This window comes from Canis aureus, chromosome 26 (assembly GCF_053574225.1).
Source record: "Canis aureus isolate CA01 chromosome 26, VMU_Caureus_v.1.0, whole genome shotgun sequence".
NCBI lineage: Eukaryota > Metazoa > Chordata > Mammalia > Carnivora > Canidae > Canis > Canis aureus.
This window is the reverse complement of record NC_135636.1, coordinates 27,642,872-27,664,693: the sequence shown is the minus strand read 5'-3', so window position 1 is coordinate 27,664,693 and position 21,822 is coordinate 27,642,872. Positions and strand designations below refer to the sequence as shown.

At 43.1% G+C, this 21,822-nt stretch overlaps 2 protein-coding genes across 12 annotated transcripts in view; both read right to left on the bottom strand.

The window, feature by feature from the left end:
* Positions 1 to 8,902, bottom strand: part of EFCAB8 (EF-hand calcium binding domain 8) — a 75,150-nt gene extending 66,248 nt beyond the window's left edge. For all 10 annotated transcript variants that reach the window (XM_077872716.1, XM_077872705.1, XM_077872715.1 and 7 more), the window contains exon 1: positions 1,415 to 8,902. In XM_077872716.1, the coding sequence (XP_077728842.1) occupies positions 1,415 to 1,503 (89 nt within the window). In that variant the 5' untranslated portion in view covers positions 1,504 to 8,902. The remainder of the gene's footprint in view (positions 1 to 1,414) is intronic.
* A 148-nt stretch (positions 8,903 to 9,050) lies between these two features.
* The window catches only part of MAPRE1 (microtubule associated protein RP/EB family member 1), a 33,833-nt gene continuing 21,061 nt past the window's right edge, over positions 9,051 to 21,822 (bottom strand). For both annotated transcript variants that reach the window (XM_077872733.1, XM_077872732.1), the window contains exons 5-7: positions 18,386 to 18,507; positions 12,558 to 12,710; positions 9,051 to 10,791 (exon numbers count right to left, since the gene is read on the bottom strand). In XM_077872733.1, the coding sequence (XP_077728859.1) occupies positions 10,735 to 10,791; positions 12,558 to 12,710; positions 18,386 to 18,507 (332 nt within the window). In that variant the 3' untranslated portion in view covers positions 9,051 to 10,734. The remainder of the gene's footprint in view (positions 10,792 to 12,557; positions 12,711 to 18,385; positions 18,508 to 21,822) is intronic.

Genomic DNA, 21,822 nt, shown 5'->3' with positions numbered 1-21,822 from the left:
TGGACTCTATATTCTTAGTTAATAATTGGATTAATGTTGTTTCCTGCTTTGACTACTGTACTGTGGTTTTAAGAGAGAAGGTCCTTGTTTTTGTTTTTTTAAGATTTTACCATTTATTCATGAGAGGCAGAGAGAGAGAGGCAGAGACATCAGCAGAGGGAGAAGGCGGCTCCCCATGGGGGGGGCCTGATGCAGGACTGGATCCGGGAACCCCAGGATGGAACCCCAGGATCATGACCTGAGCCAAAGGCAGACCCAACCACTGAGCCACCCAGGAGTCCCATGAGAACGTCCTTGTTCTTAGGAAATACACACGAGTATTTCAGGGCAAAGAGGCATGACATAATTTATTCCCAGATGTTCAACACACATATAGAATGATAAAGCAAAGTGTTTACAATTAGTCAATCTGGACAAAGGGGAGTTCTTTATAATTATTCCTAAAACTACTTAAATATTTTTAATTATTTCAAATTACTAAGTTTCATAAGTGATAAGTATGTATCTATCAAAACATACTTCTCTGTGTACGTCTATGGACTGAAACAAGTTTAAAAATATTGGTTGAGGGGATCCCTGGGTGGCGCAGTGGTTTAGTGCCTGCCTTTGGCCCAGGGCGCGATCCTGGAGACCCGGGATCGAATCCCACGTCAGGCTCCCGGTGCATGGAGCCTGCTTCTCCCTCTGCCTGTGTCTCTGCCTTTCTCTCTCTCTCTCTGTGACTATCATAAATAAATAAAAATTAAAAAAAAAAAAAAATACTGGTTGAGGACGGGACACCCAAGAAAGAGCCAAGAGTAAGAATAAGAAGCAGAGAAACGTATTGGCCCTCTACTCCTGAAGGGGGGGAAAAACTGAGATGTAGAATTAAATTTCTAGGGGCACCTGGGTGGCTCAGATGGTTAACTGTCTGCCTTCAGCTAAGACCATGATCTCAGGGTGTTGGGATCGAGTCTCACATCGGGCTCCCTGTCTGGTGGGGACTCTGCTTCTCCCTCTGCCGTTCCCCCCTGCTCGTGCTCGCTCATGAATAAATAAAATCTTAGAAAAAAATTAAATTTCTATTTAGCATTAGAGAACAGGTTAAGATCGGGAGACATCATCCCCATTGGCCTTTATCTACTCCCTCACATTTACTGGTTCTGGGGGAAGTGGAGGGGTGGGGCAGGACACAAACCTGGAAACAGGCAAAGGGGGATGGAACAGCCACTAGGGGAGCATGCTAGGGATGGGAAGAGAGTCACTGGTTTGAGGAATTAGTTTGTAAGAAATCATGGGCAGATGACTTAAGACCAAACGCATTCCAGCTGTGCTAGAATGCCCTCTTGTTCAGCCTTTGGTTGCAGGCAAATGTATCTCAGGACCCACATGTCCAATCTTGGGGAGACAACTTTAACCCAAAACCCTCACTCACCCTGACCCAAGTTGTTCTTCCCAAGTAACCTTGCTGGCTATTTTTGACAGAAATATATTGGTTTTCGACTTCCATCTCAACTGAGACATCTTGACAGGTGTCCCTGAGTCCAAACTAGCTCCTCTATGAAGTCACTGTGGAACTCCAAGGGCTTCCACCTGACTAGTCAGTTGGCCAAGTTTAGAATGAGGAAAATGAGATATAATTCCATGTGCAGAACACAAAACAGAACATCAGAATCCATCCCACAAACCATACCACACAGCCATCTTTCATCCAATTTGAGACATTCTCTTTATTGACAAAGTTGAACTTACAGCGATGACAGGAGCTACAGCACACACAGCCAGGACACGTATGAGTACAAAATGGCCCATAAGACATATATAGCACAGTGCCCATCTCTCACACAAACTGTAGAAAATGCCAGGGAGCTTTATGAAAAAGCAGGATTCACCAAAACCAAAAAAGGGTGTCAGCACCAACAAAAAAAAAACAAAAGGCCAACTGGCCCCGACAGTTGGGAAATAGGAAAGCACAGCAGCTCTCTACCCTGTCCTCCATGTAAACTCCAATTCTGTGAAAAGAGAAAGGCTCTAAGAGCATTGTGGATGGGGGTCCTTCAATCTAACCTCAGAAAGGCCTGGACTAGATGCAGCACTGTTCATCTTGGTCTATGGCACAACACAACAGGCTGACCTGGTCAAAGGTAAATCTCTTAGGAAGATTTCAACCAGGGATATAGATTCCAGCTTTAAAGATACCCAAACTAAATCATATTTCATGACCTAGAGGTTACTAAAATGTTACCACCAAACATTCTCCCCAGATCTGTACCACAAAGACAACATACAAAAAAGTCTGCTCCCATTTCATCAGTAATGGAGACACACTTTTGCCACAACAAAAAGTGGTTCAATGAAATGTCATAAAATGTCATAAAAGTGGTTCAATGAAATGTCATAAAAGGTGCAGATCTTTAAAATCAGTTTTATTAAACTAGGTATTTTTTAAACTAGGTATTAATACTAGAAGGATTTACTGGAAAAAGAAAACAAGGCTAATGACCCCTCATCTGTTTCCCACTCATTTTTTGGCTTTCATTTTCCAAACCAATGTTACCATTTCTACATATAGCAGTTCCTACACTTGTCAGTTTTCCGATATGGGCCTAAAAAAATGCTAAATTCTGTCATAATAAATATATTTCTCCTTCCCCAGGAAGAAACATGAGAAAAAGAGGGAAATATTAAGATGCAATCCACTCTTTTGGTAAAGAAGATTCAGAAAACTCCCACCTAAAAAAAGTGAAAATATAACCATCTACTCAACCAAGACAAAACAAAACAAACCCAAAAAACTAAAAACAAGTGGGAGAGATGTTCCGAAGTAAAATATCCTAGGGGTGTGCCTGGGTGACTCATTCAGTGAAGCATCTGCCTTCGGTTCAGGTCATGATCCCAGGACCCTGGGATCCAGCCCCCAAGTGGAGCTCCCCGCTCAGCAGGGAGTCTGGTCCTCCCTCTCCCTCTGCCCCTCCCCACTCTGCTCATGCTTGCACGAGCTCATGGGTGCTCTAATAAAATCTAAAAAAAAAAATAAAAATTAAAGTAAAATCTTAGACCAACCTCTGTACAAATACATGGAAAAAAGCTCAAGTCCTCCTACCTGAGACTAGTTCAGCATGCCCTGTCAATCCTAAGGAGTTTCTGGTCCCTAACAGCAAGAGATGCCAGGGATGCTGCCAGAAGGAGCCAGGGCTGCAATGACGGATCAAGAAAACTGCTCCAGGGATGGCACCTCCATTCCACTCAGCAGCGAAGTCAACAGTGTCCTCTCTAGTTCTACCATTGTGGGTTTTAAAACATTAAAACTGGGATCCCTGGGTGGCGCAGCGGTTTGGTGCCTGCCTTTGGCCCAGGGCGCGATCCTGGAGACCCGGGATCGAATCCCACGTCGGGCTCCCAGTGCATGGAGCCTGCTTCTCCCTCTGCCTGTGTCTCTGCCTCTCTCTCTCTCACTGTGTGCCTATCATAAATAAATAAAAATTTAAAATAAATAAATAAATAAATAAATAAATAAAACATTAAAACTTCTATTCTAATTATATGTGTCAATTATTCCTCAATAAAGAAAAACCACAACTTGTATCCTTCTCAGCTTTATATAATTTGTCAACAATTTTCAGATGCAAATTGACAGCCAAGAGAGGCTTTTCCTTTTCAAACATGAATTAAAAAGAGGGAAGTCAGTGAATGCTCAAACTGGAGAGGACCCTAAAGATTAGTATCAAGATCATACTTTCATCTGAGGTCAACTACTCCTCCCACTGATGTGACATTGCAAACAATGCTCTTCCTGGGGTGCCTGGGTGGCTCAGTTAAGCATCCAACTCTTTGATTCAGCTCTGGTCATGATCTCATGGGTCTTGAGATCAAAGCCCCCGTTGAGCCCTGTGGCGAGTCCTGAAGCGATCTTAGCAAGGGGTCAGCTTAGAGTTCTCTCCTTGTGACTCCTCTCCACCCTCTCACACTCTAAAATAAATAAATCTTTTTTTAAAAAGATTTATTTATTCATGAGACAGAGAGAGACAGACAGACAGACATAGGCAGAGGGAGAAGCAAGCTCCCCACAAGACAGCCTAGGGGGTACTTGATCCCGGATCCCAGGATCACGCCCTGAGCCGAAGGCAGATGGTCAACCAACCACAGAGCACCCAGGTATCCCTAAAATAAATAAATCTTTAAAATAAGTTTAAAAATAAATAAAACAATGCTCTTCCTATCCATACCACACTAAGAGAAAGCAGCTTCAAATGCCAAAGACTTCAGAATACCATGTTTCAAGAAAAAAGACAGATTCGCAATGTGGTCAGTTACTACTTACCCACCTCCTCTCTCAAAACAGAAATACTTCTTAAAAACTAGGGAGGAGGGCAGCCTGGGTGGCTCGGCGGTTTAGCGCCACCTTCAGCCCAGGGCGCGATCCCGGGGCACCGGGATCGAGTCCCACGTCGAGCTCCCTGCATGGAGCCTGCTTCTCCCTCTGCCTGCGTCTCTGACTCTCTCCTCTCTGTGTATTCTCATAAATAAATAAAATCTAAAAAACAAAACAAAACTAGGGGGGAAATAGTAAATCACAGAATTAGAAATCCTGAGGAAATTTAAAAATTTTTTTATTTCATTCAACATTGAATCATTTCTTCTCTCAGCCTTTAAAATTAATAGGGAGGGAGGTGCACATAGAGGAAGCTAGGATAGCCCACAGCTACCTATAAAAAACACAAATAGTTCATTCCACCATGCAGAATTTAAATTTTAAGCTAAAAACAGCAGTCTATATATATAATTACATGTTTAACTCACATCATTTTGTAGAAAAACGTAAAATGCCCCCAAAAAGGCAGTATTGGATTATAAACCTTTAGAATGCTAAAATCCAAATAACCATAAAGTATGACAGACCTTAAAAGCACTGGAACTACTTCAAAATCTATCAATGGGGCCCCACTATGAGAACTATGAATAATAGGAACATGATAAAACTACTGGCAAGCAAGCAAGGGCAGAAAGGAACCCACAGGTCACTCAAGCCCCAATAGGGTAAGCCACGGATGATCCCAGTGCGACGTGTCGAGTCTTGTCCACATGGCTACAGCAGGCCCCCTTCCCTGGGATTCACTCTGCAGTCTCTGCGGCCCAGAAGCAAATGCTCCACCTCCTGATGTATGTGCAGGTCAACAGGAGCCTAACACTAGGTCACAGTGCCCACATCATTCATCTGACTTCACCTCCACACGTAGGCATTTCATCATCACATCAAGAGGAGGAGGAATATCGTACATTAAGATACTGAGAGGCCACATTCATTGAACTTTTAGGATTTATACTGTTCCAATTATTCTGTTTTCAGTTGTTGCTAATTTCTTACTATGCCTAATTACAAATTATTTTATTGTAAGTATGTCTATATAGGAAAAAACGTAGTATATCTAGGGATCGGTACGAGCCACTGTTCCAGGCACCCACTGTGGGCCCTGGAAATGTATCATCTGCAGGTAAAGGGGGACTACTCTATAACCAAAGCTCTCCTTGCAGCTTGCAGCCAGACACAGGTTGAACCACTTGGTCTTCTGTCAAACTCCTTCTTTTAGAGTCAAAAAAAATTTTTTTCAAGATTTTATTTATTCATGAGAGACAGAGAGAGTGAGAGGCAGAGACACAGGCAGAGGGAGAAGCAGGCTCCATGCAGGGAGCCCAATGTGGGACTCGATCCCAGGTCTCCAGGATCAGGCCCTGGGCTGAAGGCAGAGCTAAACTGCTGAGCCACCCGGGCTGCCCAAGAGTCAAAATTTTTTAAGTAGGCAACCCTGAGATCAATACCTGAGCTGAGGGGCACTTGGGTGACTCAGTCAGTTAGGTCCAACTCTTGGTTTTGGTTCAGGTCATGATCTCAGCGTTGTGAGATGGAGCCCCATGTTGGGCTCCACAATGGGCTCCACACTGGGCATAGAACCTGCTTGGGATTCTCTCCCTCTCCCTCCACCCCCTCCCCATAGTTCTCTCTCCCCCTCTCTTAAAAAAAAGAAAAAGACCTGAGCTGAAGTCAGAGGTTGGTTGCTTAACCAACTCAGCCACCCTGGCACCTCTAGAGTCAAAAATTATCTTAGAGCACAGAAGTTGTACACTTTACAATTTCATCATTATTGAGAATTTTTTCAAACTTTCACATGCAAAATGTATGTCGCTGATGCTGAGAAACACTGTGCTTCTCCCTGAATCAAAGCTATCCCTGTCCTGGCCCCAGGGGCATTATTTGCCAGAAAGAAGCATTCCTACATTCTTTTCAGATCCAGTAGATCAGCTTTTCACAGACCTAAGTAACTCTCTCTGGTCCAGAAGAGATCTTGGGGAAACCATCCCTGCTCCACTCCCCAATGAGCCAATGAAAAACTACTCTGCAAACCCAGGACACAGGGCATGGAGGAGGACGGTGGTCTCGACTCCTGGTCCCTGGCCTCCTGACCACAGCACTAACTCCTTCATTCATTTTGGTAAAGGTCAGAAGACTCTAGCCACACACCCCCTTCATACATTCAGTCTACCCACTTGTATGCTTGACCCTGGACTTAATAGTCTACACTGCAATGAGTCATGCATTAAGACTGAATCTTAGAACCTCATCTCTGCCCCCTCTGAAAGCTAGAACCATAAAGCCAGCTCTGTTAAGACTTACCCAGATGGGCTAAATCGCACTTCCCAAATCTCATTCTACAACCAGAACTGAAAGTTGAAGACCTCAGTAAATAAATTCCTCTTCCTCCTCTTCCTCCTGCTTGCACGCAGCCTACCCTTACTTACCAACAATGCCTGTAGACTAAGGAAAATAACTCCAATAAATCAGCATAAGGGGGGAATTTTTAAAAATTTTTAAGGTAAGACATCTGACAGACCTGCAAGCTGCTGACAGATCACTATGCAGTTCTAAATCTCTCTCTCGATACCATCTACAAAGTTCTAGCCTTTGATGGCTAATCTGCACTGTGTGAAAGTATGTCAAAAGTATGACATCATCCTAAATTTTACATCAATACTGACCACAGCTCAGGGTCAGTGTGGTTCAGAGTGATTACTTCGAGTTCCACTCTCTGTTGACATCAGCTAGATTTGGATCACCTGCACTAATCTCATTAGGTTCATCAGGCTTAAAGACTAGGCTGTGTTTGTGTACTGTGGTGAACTGCAGTAAACATCACAAAAGGAGCTCCTCATATCAAACCTTGTAAAATACTACTTAAAGAAAAACTCTATAGAGTCACTCTGTTATAACAAAGCTGCTTCCTGCCCAACACCATATTATTTTCTAGAGAGTACACCTTGAAGAAAATACAAGTTTTTAAATCAATGAATTTGAGTTACTGAATCACTGAATTTTCATTTCAAAGAAAATGGTGAAACGTGCATTTATACTTCAATTTCACTCAGGAAACTGGATGAAAATCATAGTCTGAAAACCTCAAAGAGCTAGACTCAATACCACCACCAAGCTGAAAAAGAAACAATAAAAGAACTTGTTACTTATTTTACAAAGTACTGGAAGCCTATCTTATGCATACCCTCCTGCATGGTGGACAGCAGGCACCGAGAACACCCAGCCTTGCAGATCCTAAGGTAGTGATGGCCTTCACTGGTCACTCCCTTTGCCAGAGGTCCATACAAAAACTCTGTTTCTAAACTCTTCTGATCTAGAAATTCTAGAGAATGTCCACTGGATCTGAAGAACTTATGCTCGGCTTCCTAACATTGTGGCTGCTTTTTCTATCAGCTCACTCTGATCACAAGTACCCAGTGAGGGAGGCACTTCAGGCAGCATCATCCCCATTTGGCAGCTCAGAACAAGAGAGATCACATAGCTTGGAAGTCAAAGTTAGGATGGACCTGCAAGAACTCAAATCTGATGTTTCCCCATCAGAATTAGACTTGAACATGCAGGCATGTATGTTAAGGCCGAAGTACAAGTATGAGGGTTACATTAAGCCCAGGTCACCTGAGCTACAAAGTAAAATGCAGATTTTCAATCCCCTGACTCAATTTCTAGAGATGGACTTTAGAAATAGATTATGTCAGTCAAGTTCCCCAGGTGATTCTAAAGCCCAATAGCTTGAGGAACACCAGCCTGACTGAACCGTAAATCCCAATCCAGCCAGAAGACCCATGTTTACCACTCCTCAAGCAACAGAGAACTTGCCAAGCAAACCAAGAAGCTTCCTCAAGTTAAGTGCACCAGTGACCTACCCTGAACTAGTCTTATCAAGACTTTATAGGGCTCAGCCTAAAGAACAAGGTCAATAGACTTAAGAAGTACACACAGGATCAGCTTCACTCCTTCCAAGGTAATTTTTCAGGTGACATTACTCCATGGTATCTTCACCAACTCCAAGCACGCCTGGAGGTGTATCCTCTGTAGATCACCAACACATGGGGTGTCAAATTCCTTCTGAAGGTGCACAACACTTCACGGAAGGTATAGTACCATTAATTTCTAGAGGAAGTTTTGTGGATTTAACCCTAGGCAAAAATCAAGTTGGGTTTACAGAGTATCCATAATTGTAATAAGAACCCTAAAAAATTATATAGAAAACCAATTCCTACCCATTTAACTTCTTTTCATACTGAAAATGGCAGCAAGTCTCCTTTTGAACTCATTTCTTACGGCATAGAATTTTAAAAGGGAGGGGAAGATGGTAATTTCAGGTTATTTCATAGTGTCAGACTATTAACTGCCTTTGAAACATACTTTTGGGGGTGGGGGGGGACTATCTCCCCATGGTATCCAGCAAGCACTGTCCTGCTGTAGTTCTCAGGAGGAAGCCACCTGAAAAGGCTTCAAGGCTGCGGGGCCAAGCCTTAGACTTCTCAAAGACCTCTCACAGTAACATGAGAACATCTAACAGCAGGAGGCTGAGAAATGAAATATGAAGAACAGAGAAAAAAGGAATGGGCTTAGAAATAAGTACATTAAAAAAAAAAAGTGAAAGATGAAAAGATCAGTCTGAATTTAAGAGAGAAGAATCAGTACCTTACCATTTGAACCTAAAAGAATATACCCAGGGCAAGACAAATTTCAGAAGACATGACACTCTTGAAATACAGAATTTTATTTAGAAACTGTTTAAAGTAGAAAAAAACCCTGTCAAGAAAGACCAGGTGGAAAATGGGTTCCCAATAAAATGGTATTTTAGGGCAACAAAAGTCTAAAAGGCCACAAAAGAGAAATAGCACCACTGTTATTTGAACAATGGCTAGTTACTTGCATTTTTTGGCATTGTTAATCACTGAATCTGGGTTTTCCTCTGAATTCCACACAGAGCATGCACTACACAACAATTTTATCATAAAATATCTGCTTTCTACACACATTTTAGGACAAGCTACCACCAGGAACAAATCAATACAAATACATCAGGGGCTGAACAATCTCAGTAGTGGGTGACACACATTTTGCAGAATTCTGCCAAACAAAGGAACTGAATAGGCTAGGGGCAAAGCAATGAGGAAGAGTTAAGGAATGAAATATTTTAAATATTAATAATTAATTCAGACACGGTACTGTATCTTCTGCAAAAGAAAATTAACATTTAGTAACACGCTAACGAATTTTATCTCCAAAGAGATTAGTGCACTGGCAAAGTATTCCGATAACAGTGGAGGGTGGTGGACAGCAGGTACCGAGAACACCCAGCCTTGCAGATCCTAAGGTAGCGATGGCCTTCACTGGTCACTCCCTTTGCCAGAGGTCTAGAAAGACTTGCAGCGTGACCACCTGCCTGCTGAACTTACACTCTAAGCAGCAAACTTTAAGGAGCCAAAGAGGAGTCCCCAGTGGGCACAGGGAGCAGAGAAGAGAAACATGTTCAATGTAAACTTAAAAGACAGTAAAATGGGACATGACCCCCATTCAAATCCCAGAGATGTGGGCAAGTCCCCAAAAGTAGTTGTTAGATTTAGAAACTGGACACACCTCATTTCCCAAAAACACAATACATAGAAATTTCAGGGATAACTGGAAAAATCGTCAGAGAAATGTTCAAGGAAATTCAAGCTCTTCAACATCTCAGGGCTGAAACGTGCCCTCTATTCATCCAGGCAACAATGCCTCTTGCTTCTTAGAGGAGGGATACGATTGGTCAAGGACACCAAATGGCTTTACAGAGCAACTTTTTAAATTTCCCTTTTGAGCCAAGGTCTAGGTCTTTGAGGATTCAAGCAGCCCTGCAAGGCCTGTGAACAGCAGATTCCAAAGGTCCAGAGGTCTGGCCCTTCCTTCCCAGACACCCTGTCAAACATGTAAAATTCTCCTGTCATGGTACATTTTATATTTTGAAATATGGAAGCATATTTTAAATACTCTTAAGGCATTTATTTATTAAAACGTTCTCTGCCAAGATTTCACATTAGCTTAAAATTCAAATCAGTCTTTACATTTCTCTACTGAGGACTCCACCTCAGTGTATGACATAAAAGCACCTTCTCCAGCAGTGAGTGTTACCAGCATCCACACAGTGAGCCCCATGGTCAGCCTCTCTGTTCCCCAGGTGACCCAACTAGATGTTAATACTGCTCTGCTACAGGGTAAAAGCTCCTAACTCAAACTCATTGGAAAAGGGGTGAAACTTCTGCAAAGTGCACTTTAAGAAGAGGTACTGTTTGCTCATGAAAAGAAACCAGTGAGTCCTCTAAGAATAATAAAAGGGGATATTTTACAGTTAAGCACATGATTTGGAGTGAAGAATTCGGATGTTGCTTTGCTGGTCCAGGCTGTTAATACTCTTCTTGTTCCTCCTGTGGGCCCCCTTCATCAGGTATCACAAAGCCTTCCTAAAATGGGAAAACGAGAGGGGAAAGCTATTACTCAGCACCAAATGAAGGATCAGTTACTGTGATGTCACTTGTCTCATATTAACAGTCTCTTCAAGTCAGTGACTCTTCCCATCTCTACCACACCCTTATCGTTTAATAGTACAAGGCCACATGACCACTACTTTATTAGACAGTGGAAACACATCTCACAACAGTCAAAAACTGAGCACAAGGGCAGCCCTGGTGGTGCAGTGGTTTAGTGCCACCTGCAGCCCAGGGCATGATCCTGGAGACCTGGGATCGAGTCCCATGTCAGGCTCTCTGTATGATGCCTGCTTCTCCCTCTGCCTGTGTCTCTGCCTCTCTCTCTCTCTGTCTCTATGAATAAATAAATAAAATATTAAAAAAAAAACAACTGAGCACAAGTTGATTTCTTAATTATGTCTTCATTATGGTGATGATATCACATATCATATTGTACTTAAATGTGTACAGTCCATTATGTCAATTCTATCTCAGTAAGTTTGTTTAAAAAAAAGAAAATGTACCCTCAAAAACCCCTGATGTCACCATGAAAGTTCAGTACCATATCATCTCTTCTCAATAAGCTGTCTATGCAGCCAACTTTTCCTTTATGCATTTCTTTGACAGCACTTCAGGACCATGCATGTCATTGTGGGTGTTGTGGGTTTACCGAAAACACTCACAATACCTATAGTAACCTCCAAGACTGACCCAACATTAGTGGCATGGAAATACAGCAGATTTGAGGTTCCCACTAATGCTCACTCCAGGGCATTCTTGCATAATAATGGCTAGATCACCATAAAAATCAGACTTCTCCTTCAATCACCATCTTATTTTTAACTAAATCTCCACAGCTGAATTTACTTAAGACTCCATTAAGATAATACTCAGACTAGACCAAGGGCCTCTGCATCTTCATCATCTTTGTTTTCACTGAAGCTAGCATAAAGCAAGCCCAGAATAAGAATTTATGGAACAAAGTATCATCTCTTCAGTCATCTGTCTTCATTCCCTGAAATTTACTTGGTAGATTTAGAGAACAGTGTTAATGCCAATATTAATATTACCTTGTATTTGTATACTGCTATACACACTATAAAACAGACATACACTGCAACTTGATGGTACAGACCTTATTAGGTATGCAGATTTATAAATAAGTAAAGCCATTAAATATTGGACATAGAAAGATACCAAATCCTAAATGTAGGAAAAAAATTAGTCTTCCCTGATCAGCTAGCATGTCATGATTAGTATCACCAGATTCTGCTGTGTAATAACATACATGGATCCCAAGAAACTTGACCATAAAGTACTATGAAGAAATGGGAACCAGGCACACTCCTGAGGAGGAGGAACAGAGATACAGCCATGGGCAGGGGACATCCGAAAGGGGCCATATCATGCCTGGGGCCCTGATAAAATGGGAGACAGCACATCAGGCTGAGGGGTCCAAGTTGCAGGGGTGGAGAGGGATGGTGGGGTTAAGAGCATTTGGTGGCACTCATCACTTATCAGTGGCCATAAACCACAGAAGCAGTGCAAGCCAGCCACCTCCTTGTCCTATTCCTGCCTCAAAGGCTCACAGGCCTCAAGGCAGAGGCTGAGGCTGAGCAGAGGTGCCTTCTGGCTGACTTTCAGAAGTCAAAGTCTTTTTGATGAATGCTATCCTAGAACATGAGGAGCACCAGCACTGAGCGCTGAAACCAACCAGATAAAATTTACTTTGTCTTAGATGGCAAAATGGCAACACATACATCTGTGGCATAGAGAATGTCCACGATCCTCTGCAATACAGGGTTGTTTTCCCCTTCGTTCTCCTGGCAAATCAATTCAATGTTTCTTAGCTTTCCAAAGTAGAAATCTCTCTCTTTCTCCAAGTCTTCGACGGTAAGTTTCAATACATTGACCTGCGTAAGACATTAAAAAGGATAAGATACTAAGCATTCATGTACCAACAACATATCAGACAAACTGCTAAGCTGAGAGGAGACATGGTCTTCCATCACACTCACTAACATGGACCAAAACCCACTTTAGTTTAATACCAGTCTTCTTTCGCTCCAGATAAATAACGTGGCCACCTTGACTATAACATCTCCCAGGAAGAGGCAGGTTACACCAGAAATCATGAGGAACTAAGAATAGATCAAGGAAAGAAACTCTGGGATCCTGAGACAAATAAAGAAGCAGAATCCACAACCTGCCCAGCAAAGTGGCTGACAAGCATCAACTGAGTTTTCACCAGGGCACTGGTCTGTGAAATCCAGGTCTTTCTACACGTGGTGGTCAATGGAAAAAAAGGGTCTGGTCCAGAGAAGCAAGGCAGAAATGGCAAGGCAGAAGAAGACTACTGACTAAAAAGACTACGCTAGTCAAAAACAGCTAGAAGTGACAGTGGCCCAAGCATGGAGAACTCAATGATTCTCCAGAGGCTACCATATGCTAGGGATGGGAGGAGCAATTCATTATTCAAAAGGAGAGGAAAGAGTCTTGGCACCTGTCTCTCTCCCAAGAGAGTTTCAAAAGGGAGAGAAGACACAGAAGCAGGGAGCAGACCTAGCACAGCACGTTCCACTGCTAGCTCCAGCAAGCATTTCGCCAGCTCACCACATGTGCTGCAGGATTCTCCAGGCATCCTGCTGAGGGGCTCTAATTCTCACAAAAGGCCAAAAGGAAATAAATCTCAGTGCTTAGGCCGGGTCTCTATCTAGCCAAGATTAATAAATGTCCTAAGACTTCTCATGGCCATTTTAAGCATAGTGCACATCTTCATTCCAAGACATTCAACTCTATGACATGTGAATTTAATTTAACTCTCAATTACAAATGCAAATTACATGGCATACCACGCAGCATAAAATACTCATGGGACACACAGGCTGGGGCCACAGGCAAGGCCAAGGAAGGAAATCAAAAGTGCAGCTACTGAGAACAATTCAGGCAGTAGGGAATTCTGAGTGCCTGAGAGGCACCACAGACATGTAAGTCCAGCCGTCTGAACTAAAGGCAAAAACTGAAGCAAATAGCTTCTTTAGTTCCCCCACGGACTCGCAAAGAAGCCAGATATACCCAAAGGGATCAAGTCCTGTCCCAAGGTGGAAAACTCCCCCTTCATAAGTTGTAGTCGAGAAGCATCCAGAAATGAGAAAAGGTGTCCAGAACCACAAGGACCATTCTGTCAATTACTTAATTTCAATGTTCATCATCAAAGGCCTGATGAAAACAGTCTTTCAATTATTCCTTTATCAACCACAGAAATCATTTTTTTTTTTTTTAAGATTTTATTTACGGGAGACAGAGGCAGAGACATAGGCAGAGGGAGAACCAGGTTCCCTATGGGGAGCCTGATGCAGGACTCGATTCCAGGATCACAACCTGAGCCAAAGGCAGACGCTCAACCACTGAACCACCCAAGCATACCCCACAGAAATCACTTTTAAAAATAACTGAGAATTTCAATGAAATACTAGCATCACCTAGTAGCCAGCAAAGCTAAATCATCTATTGCCTCTCCTTCTCCCCAAACCTGATTTTACTGCTGCTGTTGCTTCTTTAAACTCTCGGCCCCAAAGTGGACGAGGGGATGGAAAGGGAAAACCTAGGGCACCTGGGTGGTTCAATTAAGTGTTTGACTCTTGATTTCAGCTCAGGTCATGGTCTCAGGGACGTGAGATGGAGCCACCCCCAGTCAGGTTCCACACTTAGCAGCTCACATTTTCTCTCTCACTAAAACAAGTAACTCTTTAAAAAAGGGGGAAGGGGGGCAGCCCCCGTGGCGCAGCAGTTTAGCACCACCTGCAGCCTGGGGTGTGATCCTGGAGACCCGGGATTGAGTCCCACGTCGGGCTTCCTGTATGGAGCCTGCTTCTCTGTCTGTCTGTCTGTGTGTGTGTGTGTGTGTGTGTGTGTGTGTGTGTGTTTCTATGAATAAATAAAATCTTTTTAAAAAATAAAATTTAAAAATTTAAAAAAAGGGGAGGGGGGGGATGGACAAGAGCTGACTGACCCCAGCAGTAGGAAGTTGCCTTAAATCTTCAGTTCTAAGACCCAAGAGCTAGGGAAGAGGCCTTCTAATCACATTAGTGACTCAGGAGGGAAAGGAAGTCAAAAGAGCTTCAAAAGGTATGCTACACCTTGGAGTCCATCACCCATGGCTCACTAGTGCCTCCCTCACAAACCAAGTCAAACTTTCTTGGACCTACACATCATCAAAGGCACCAGAACCCAGCCTTTTGGGCCTCCCTGTGAGGCCAAAGCAGCATTCCTCCATGACATAACTCATTAAGTAGGTATCCACAGGAAATAATTAGTACACACTATGAAGTCACTGGCTTTCACTCCCCGCTTGTTTACCCTTTGAGGTTATTAAAACTCTGTGGCTAGTAATCAATGTCACTCTTAAAACTTCTCTTGCAGTAAAGTAATAGCTATAACTTAGGAAACCCAAGAAGAATGCTTTGGACCTGCACTGGCCCATACAAATGGGTATTTGAGTACTTGAAAAGTGGCCAATGTAATTGAGACAGGCAGTAAATATTAAATACACACAGGATTTCAACGACCTAGTACGGTCTTCAAACGTAAAATATCTCATTGATGATTATTTGTATTGATTACATGTTAAAATGGTAACACTTTGGATACACGTAATGGGTTATTAGAAGAAATTTCATGTGTTTCTTTTCACTGTTTTAACATCCCTACTAAAAAAATTTAAATTATGTATGTGCCTCATATCTCTGGTTTACGTTCTCTTTTGAACTGCTCTGGACTCAAATCAACTAAAAGTAAACTTCTCCAGGATGTGTTAGGAATGCAGAATTGTTGCAGATCTCCTAAAGAAATGGATACCAGTAGGTAATCTGTGAGAATACACTGCTGTCCTCTTGCCCCAAGAAGCCTGTCTGGCTCTATTTCCCACATTGCAGTCATGTTCCCTAGACCTCCACACCTTTGCTAAGGGCCACAAATTCAAATACTTCCAAGGGGCCAGACAGATCAGGTAAATAAGCCAAGGAAGTTAGTAACAGGGTGTTATAGGTAAGAATTCTGGCAACCTGGAGAGGACTTAAAAAATCCTTCATATTAAAGAGAAAACAAAATGGAAACCCTGCACAAGCCCAAGTACTCCAGAGAGCAGGACGGGGGCAGCTGACTCAACTCTCAGGGCAGGTCATTTAACCTCCCCCAGCACACTGTCACTATCTGTGAGACCTCACAGACTAATGTAAAAGTGAAATTGAAGTACTCACTAAAGCTATGGCAAACCACTCTAAAAATGTCAGTTATTTTTGTTTTTATTAACATTTGTCAAGACAATCTGACACCTGTGAGCTTTCAAAAAGACACTGCAGAATCTATTTTGCTCTATTAAGACCATGGACAAGAACTATAATAATCACAACTGTCTTTTATCCATTGCTATTTTCACCATTTATCCTAGACACCACTCCAGGGACCCAAATAACACTAGCTCATATAATCTGCTCAACTTCACACAACACAGTAAGTTTAGAGAGGTTAACTGACTTGCCCCAAGTAGAAGTGGCAGAGCTAGGAAAGTCCCCAAATCTATACAACCCAAAGCTTGTGCCCCATCACACAGGACACTACCTGTGCCAAGAACAGCAGTCCCAAAGAATCTGCCACATCTTTTCCCAGAGATTCCAAAATCAACCCTGGGCTAGCCACCCAGCCCTGGCATTGGCAACACTGTTTTTCCCTGAGACTGCTTCCTGTGTACATCCTTGTCTAGAAACCAACAGTTAACAGGGAAGTCTCCTTATTCTCCAGGACTTCTGTACTTCACAGTGACAGTTCTAAGAGGGTACGCAAGGCAGCCACACTAATAGGGATGATGACCCAGTCACCTGACATCCCCACGACACCTAGAATCACAGGGCACACACAAATCAAAAATTGGGAAAAACAAAAACAAAAAAAACCGTGATCTCTGGCAAGGCTCTTATATCCTGATCTCTGAGGAGTAGGGCTTGGGTTGTTATGAGAGGTTCCAGGTTCAAGTGAGGCCTCTGCCCCCAGGTTTTAGGACTTGGTTTTCAAGAAAGTTAAAGGATTCAAACCCAAACACACAGAAATCATAGAGCATCCCCCATTTTAAAACTGGAATTAGGGGCAGCCCAGGTAGCTCAGAGGTTTAGTGCCGCCTTCAGCCCAGGTTGTGACCCTGGAGATCCGGGATCAAGTCCCATGTCTGGCTCCCCGCATAGAGCCTGCTTCTCCCTCTGCCTGTGTCTCTGCCTCTCTCTCTCGTGCTCTGTGTCTCTCATGAAGAAATAAAATAAAATAAAAAAGAACTGGAATTAGGGGCAGCCCGGCTGTTTAGTGGTTTAGGGCCGCCTTCAGCCTAGGGCATGATCCTGGAGACCCAGGATTGAGTCCCACATCAGGTTCCCTGCATGGAGCCTGCTTCTCCCTCTGCCTGTGTCTCTGCCTCTCTCTGTGTCTCTCATGAATAAAATCTTAAAAAACAAAAACAGGGATCCCTGGGTGGCGCAGCGGTTTGGTGCCTGCCTTTGGCCCAGGGCGCGATCCTGGAGACCCGGGATCGAATCCCACGTCAGGCTCCCGGTGCATGGAGCCTGCTTCTCCCTCTGCTTATGTCTCTGCCTCTCTCTCTCTCTCTCTCTCTCTATGTGACTATCATAAATAAATAAAAAACAAAAATTAAAAAAAACAAAAACAAAAACAAAAAAAAACAAAAACAAACAAAAAAACCTGGTATTAATCAAGAGAATCACCTAAAAGCAAAAGAACAAAACTATAAGGACTGGTGCAAAAATGTCTAAATTTTGGGTGCCTGGGTGGCTCAGTCAGTTGTGTGTCTACCTTCGGCCCAGGTCATGATCCCAGCGTCCTGGGATTAAGCCCCACATCAGGCACCATGCTATGCAGACAGCCTGCTTCTTCCTCTCCCTCTGCCTGCCACTTCCCTCTGCTTGTGCTCTGTCAAGTAAATAAAATCTTTAAGAAAAAAATAAAGTCTAAATTTTGTTCGGATCCATAGAAACCTCTGATGTGTACCATCAGGATATTTAATTAATTCTAAAGAGTATGTTTCAAATGACTGAACTAGTAAGAACAGAAGATCAATAACAGGCTTTCCATGCCAGTTCCACTCTAACTTGCATCTCCAATGACCCACAATTTCAGTACAGAAACTATGGAATCTTCTTTTTTCCTTACTATTTAGAAAGGAACTTTTCTTTATCTTTTGTCAGAGACAAACGTCAAGAGACACTCTCTGAATCCCACAGAACCCTGACAGTGTTTCAGAGACCTTCAACAGGGTTCTACTATGGGTGGGTTTCCAAAGACATTGGTTTCTGTCACACTAATAGATCTTAGAAACACCTGATCCCTCTCTTCCACCTGCACTTCCACATTCCCACTCCCCACACAGCACTCAAAGTGCTCACACATAATGAGGACCGCTTCAGCAGAGGGACAAGGCAGGCCTTCCTACAAAAAGACAGGCAGGCCTTCCCTGCAACAGTGTTGTCAAGCATTCTTTCTCCTGAAGAAACTTCAGTCTTTGATCTTAGACAGAGGAGGTGCCTACCTGCTGCATCAATTCAGCTGCTTCATCATCCCCGTTGCCCACACCAGGATTCTTTCGCACCACACCCGGGCCAGCCTTAGGGGTTGCAGTAGTTCTGTGTGTTGCAATGGGCCTCTGTGGAGCTGAGAGAGGAGCAGAGCTTTCTTTAAGAGGAGAAATTTCAAGACAAAAAAAAAACCCCACCAGACAAGAGGAGGCTGTGACCAACTGCCCTCCACAGCTATGCAGTGAAGAGACCTCCTGTAGAGAGCCCAGCATGCAAGACAACATTCCCATGTTTGCCCAAAGTGGTTTTTAACCTGGCAGCAGAGTTAAGTACCAATTTTAGCCACCATCTTTTGTGCTGGAAAGGACTCCCTCTGTGAGGTCTTTTTTCCGCTGGGGTAAAGAAGACTACCATCTGAAAGAGACGCAGTCATTCTGGCGAAGACCATCTTAACCTAGCTCCAACCAAATCCACAAACAGGGCAACTTCATGAAGCAAAGGCAAACTTCATGCCAGGAGCGAGCTCACGGTCCCAGATGCTGCCAGGTACCCAAGGTTTCCCATCTGGAAAGTAAGATGCCCCCCATCTTAGAACCTCAAACTCCTTGGCTTGGGAAGAGAAGGGTGGTAGAGACTGCTCTTACCACTAATTACCTCAAAACCCGCATATTGCTCACCTTTTAGAAGGTGTTTAGGAGGGTTAGGAGAGGAAAGCAGCGCCCTGACTAGGACTTACAGACTTCTCTGTGAGCAGAGCCAAAAGCTGACAAAGTTAAGGAAAAAGGAGTAAAGTTAAAACAATCAAGAATAATTAAGAATGGGCTATCTTGAGGTAAATTTATCGTTCATGATTTTAATCATTTATTTAGCAATTATTTTGTAAAGCCATATATTATGCCAAGTTTAGAAATATCTGATCTTTCTGACACCCCAAACAGTTCAATAACCATAAGGCCTTTCACCCCCAAGTACAGGCACTTCTCCTGGATGATCTCTAGTATACGTTCATCCCCAAAACCAAATGCTTAGTGCAAGTCTCCACTTGCCTGTTATCAGCATCTGAAATATGAAATACATAGGGTTATCTACACAGATCCCCATTCTAGGAAGCTAAGCACTCAATAATTGGTGAAATCAGAACTCTCATACATGCTGCTGATGGGAATGTGTAACGGTGCAGCCACTTTAGAAAACAGTCTGGTGGTTCTGCAAAAGGTTAAAGAGAGGAACCATATACAACCCAAGAATTGTGCTCTACAGCATATACCCTTTGGATTTATGCCCAAGAGAAATGAAAACAGGCCCACACAAACACTTGTACAGGAATGTTCAAAGTAGCATTATTCATAACAGCTCAGGAGGGGAAACAACCCAAATGATCATCATCAACTGATGAATAAATACAATATAGGGATGCCTGGGTGGCTCAGCCAGTTAAGTGTCCAGCTCTTAATTTCAGTTCAGGTCATGATCTCAGGGTTGTGAGATCAATCCCCACATCAGGCTCTGCACTGGGCATGGAGGCTGCTTAAGATTCTTTCCCTCTTTCTCTCCCTCTCCTTCTGTCCCCACCCCCCCATTAAAAATTAAAATAAAAAAATAAAACATGGTATAGTTGTACAATGGAGTATTATTTAGCCATTAAAAAAAATGAAGTACTAAAAAAAAAAAAAAGAAAAGAAAAAAAAAGAAAAAAAAATGAAGTACTGACGCGTACTACAACATGGATGAACCTTAAAAACATTATGCTAGGGGAGCCCGGGTGGCTCAGCGGTTTAGCACCACCTTCAGCCCAGGGCCCGATCCTGGAGACCCAGGATCGAGTCCCATGTTGGGCTCCCTGCATAGAGCCTGCTTCTCCCTCTGCCTATGTCTTTGCCTCTCTCTGTGTCTCTCATGAATAAATAAATAAAATCTTAAAAAAAAAAAAATACGCTAAATAAAAGAAGCCAGATACAAAGACCACACATTCTATGATTTCATTTGTGTGAAATGTTCAGAATAGGTAAATCTCCAAATAAAGTGGATTAGTGGTTGCCCAGTGTTGGGGGATAGGGGGAGCTGAGGGAAAATGGGAAGTGACCACTTTGGGGCACATAAAAGTTTCTTTTAGGAACTAATAAAAACATTCTAAAATTGGTCATGGTGAGGTGTCTGGGTGGTTCAGTGGTTAAGCATCTGCCTTTGGCTCAGGGTGTGATCTCAGGATCCTGGGATCAAGTCCTGCATCAAGCTCCCTGCAGGGAGCCTGCTTCTCCTTCTGCCTATGTTTCTGCCTCTCTGAGTCTCTCGGGAATAAATAAATAAAATCTTTTAAAATTTTAAAAATTTAGGGCAGCCCGGGTGGCTCAGCAGTTTAGCGCCGCCTTCAGCCCAGGGCATGATCCTGGAGACCCAGGATCGAGTCCCATGTCGGGCTCCCTGCATGGAGCCTGCCTCTCTCTCTGCCTGTGTCTCTGCCTCTCTCTCTCTATGAATAAATAAAATCTTTAAAAAAATTTTTTTTAATTTAAAAATTATTTTGGTTGTGGTGCTAGTTGAACATATCTGTGAATATATTATAAAGAATCAACTGTACATTTTAAATGAATGAATTATACAGCAAGTGAATCATACCTCAACCCCTTGGCTTGGGAAGGAGCCACATCTCAATAAAGTTATGAAAATTAAAAACTATGCAAGGCAGCCCTGGTGGCTCAGCGGTTTAGCGCCGCCTACAGCCTAGGGCGTGATCCTAGAGACCCAGGAACGAGTCCCAGGTCGGGCTCCCTGCGTGGAGCCTGTTTCTCCCTCTGCCTGTGTCGCTGCCTATCTCTCTGTGTGTGTGTCTCTCATGAATAAATAAATAAAATCTTAAAAAAAAAAAAAAAAAGAATGAAAATTAAAAACTATGCAATGTCTCTCTCTACCTAGCAGACTACTATGGGATCTTAACTATATTCTTTGCAACTTCTGGAAAAGGAGGAGTTAACATCTGCAGAACATCTGCCCTGCCCCTAAGTATACATACGTTCTATGAATACACAACTGCAAAGAGGTTTTGGGAAATGTACAAGGCCAAAACCTTTTTTTTTTTAAAAGATGTTATTTATTTATACATGAGAGATACAGAGAGAGAGGCAGAGACACAGGCAGAGGGAGAAACAGGCTCCATGCAGGGAGCCCAAAATGGGACTCGATCCCGGATCTCCAGGATCATGCCCTGGGCTGAAGGCAGGCACTAAACCGCTGAGCCACCCAGGTATCCCGAAGCCAAAACCTTTTAGAGACAGTCTCTAAAAACTGCCTCCCAGATTCTGCTGGCATCACAGCAAGCCAAAGCCACTTCTAAGCATCTCAAATTCTAGGGAGGGCAGAGAAGCCATAGTAAGCACAAGAAGCTGGTCTGCAGACAGGATGATGATGCAGAGGGCCAAGCATAGTCCTAGCTAAGAGACCTAGAAAGCTCCTT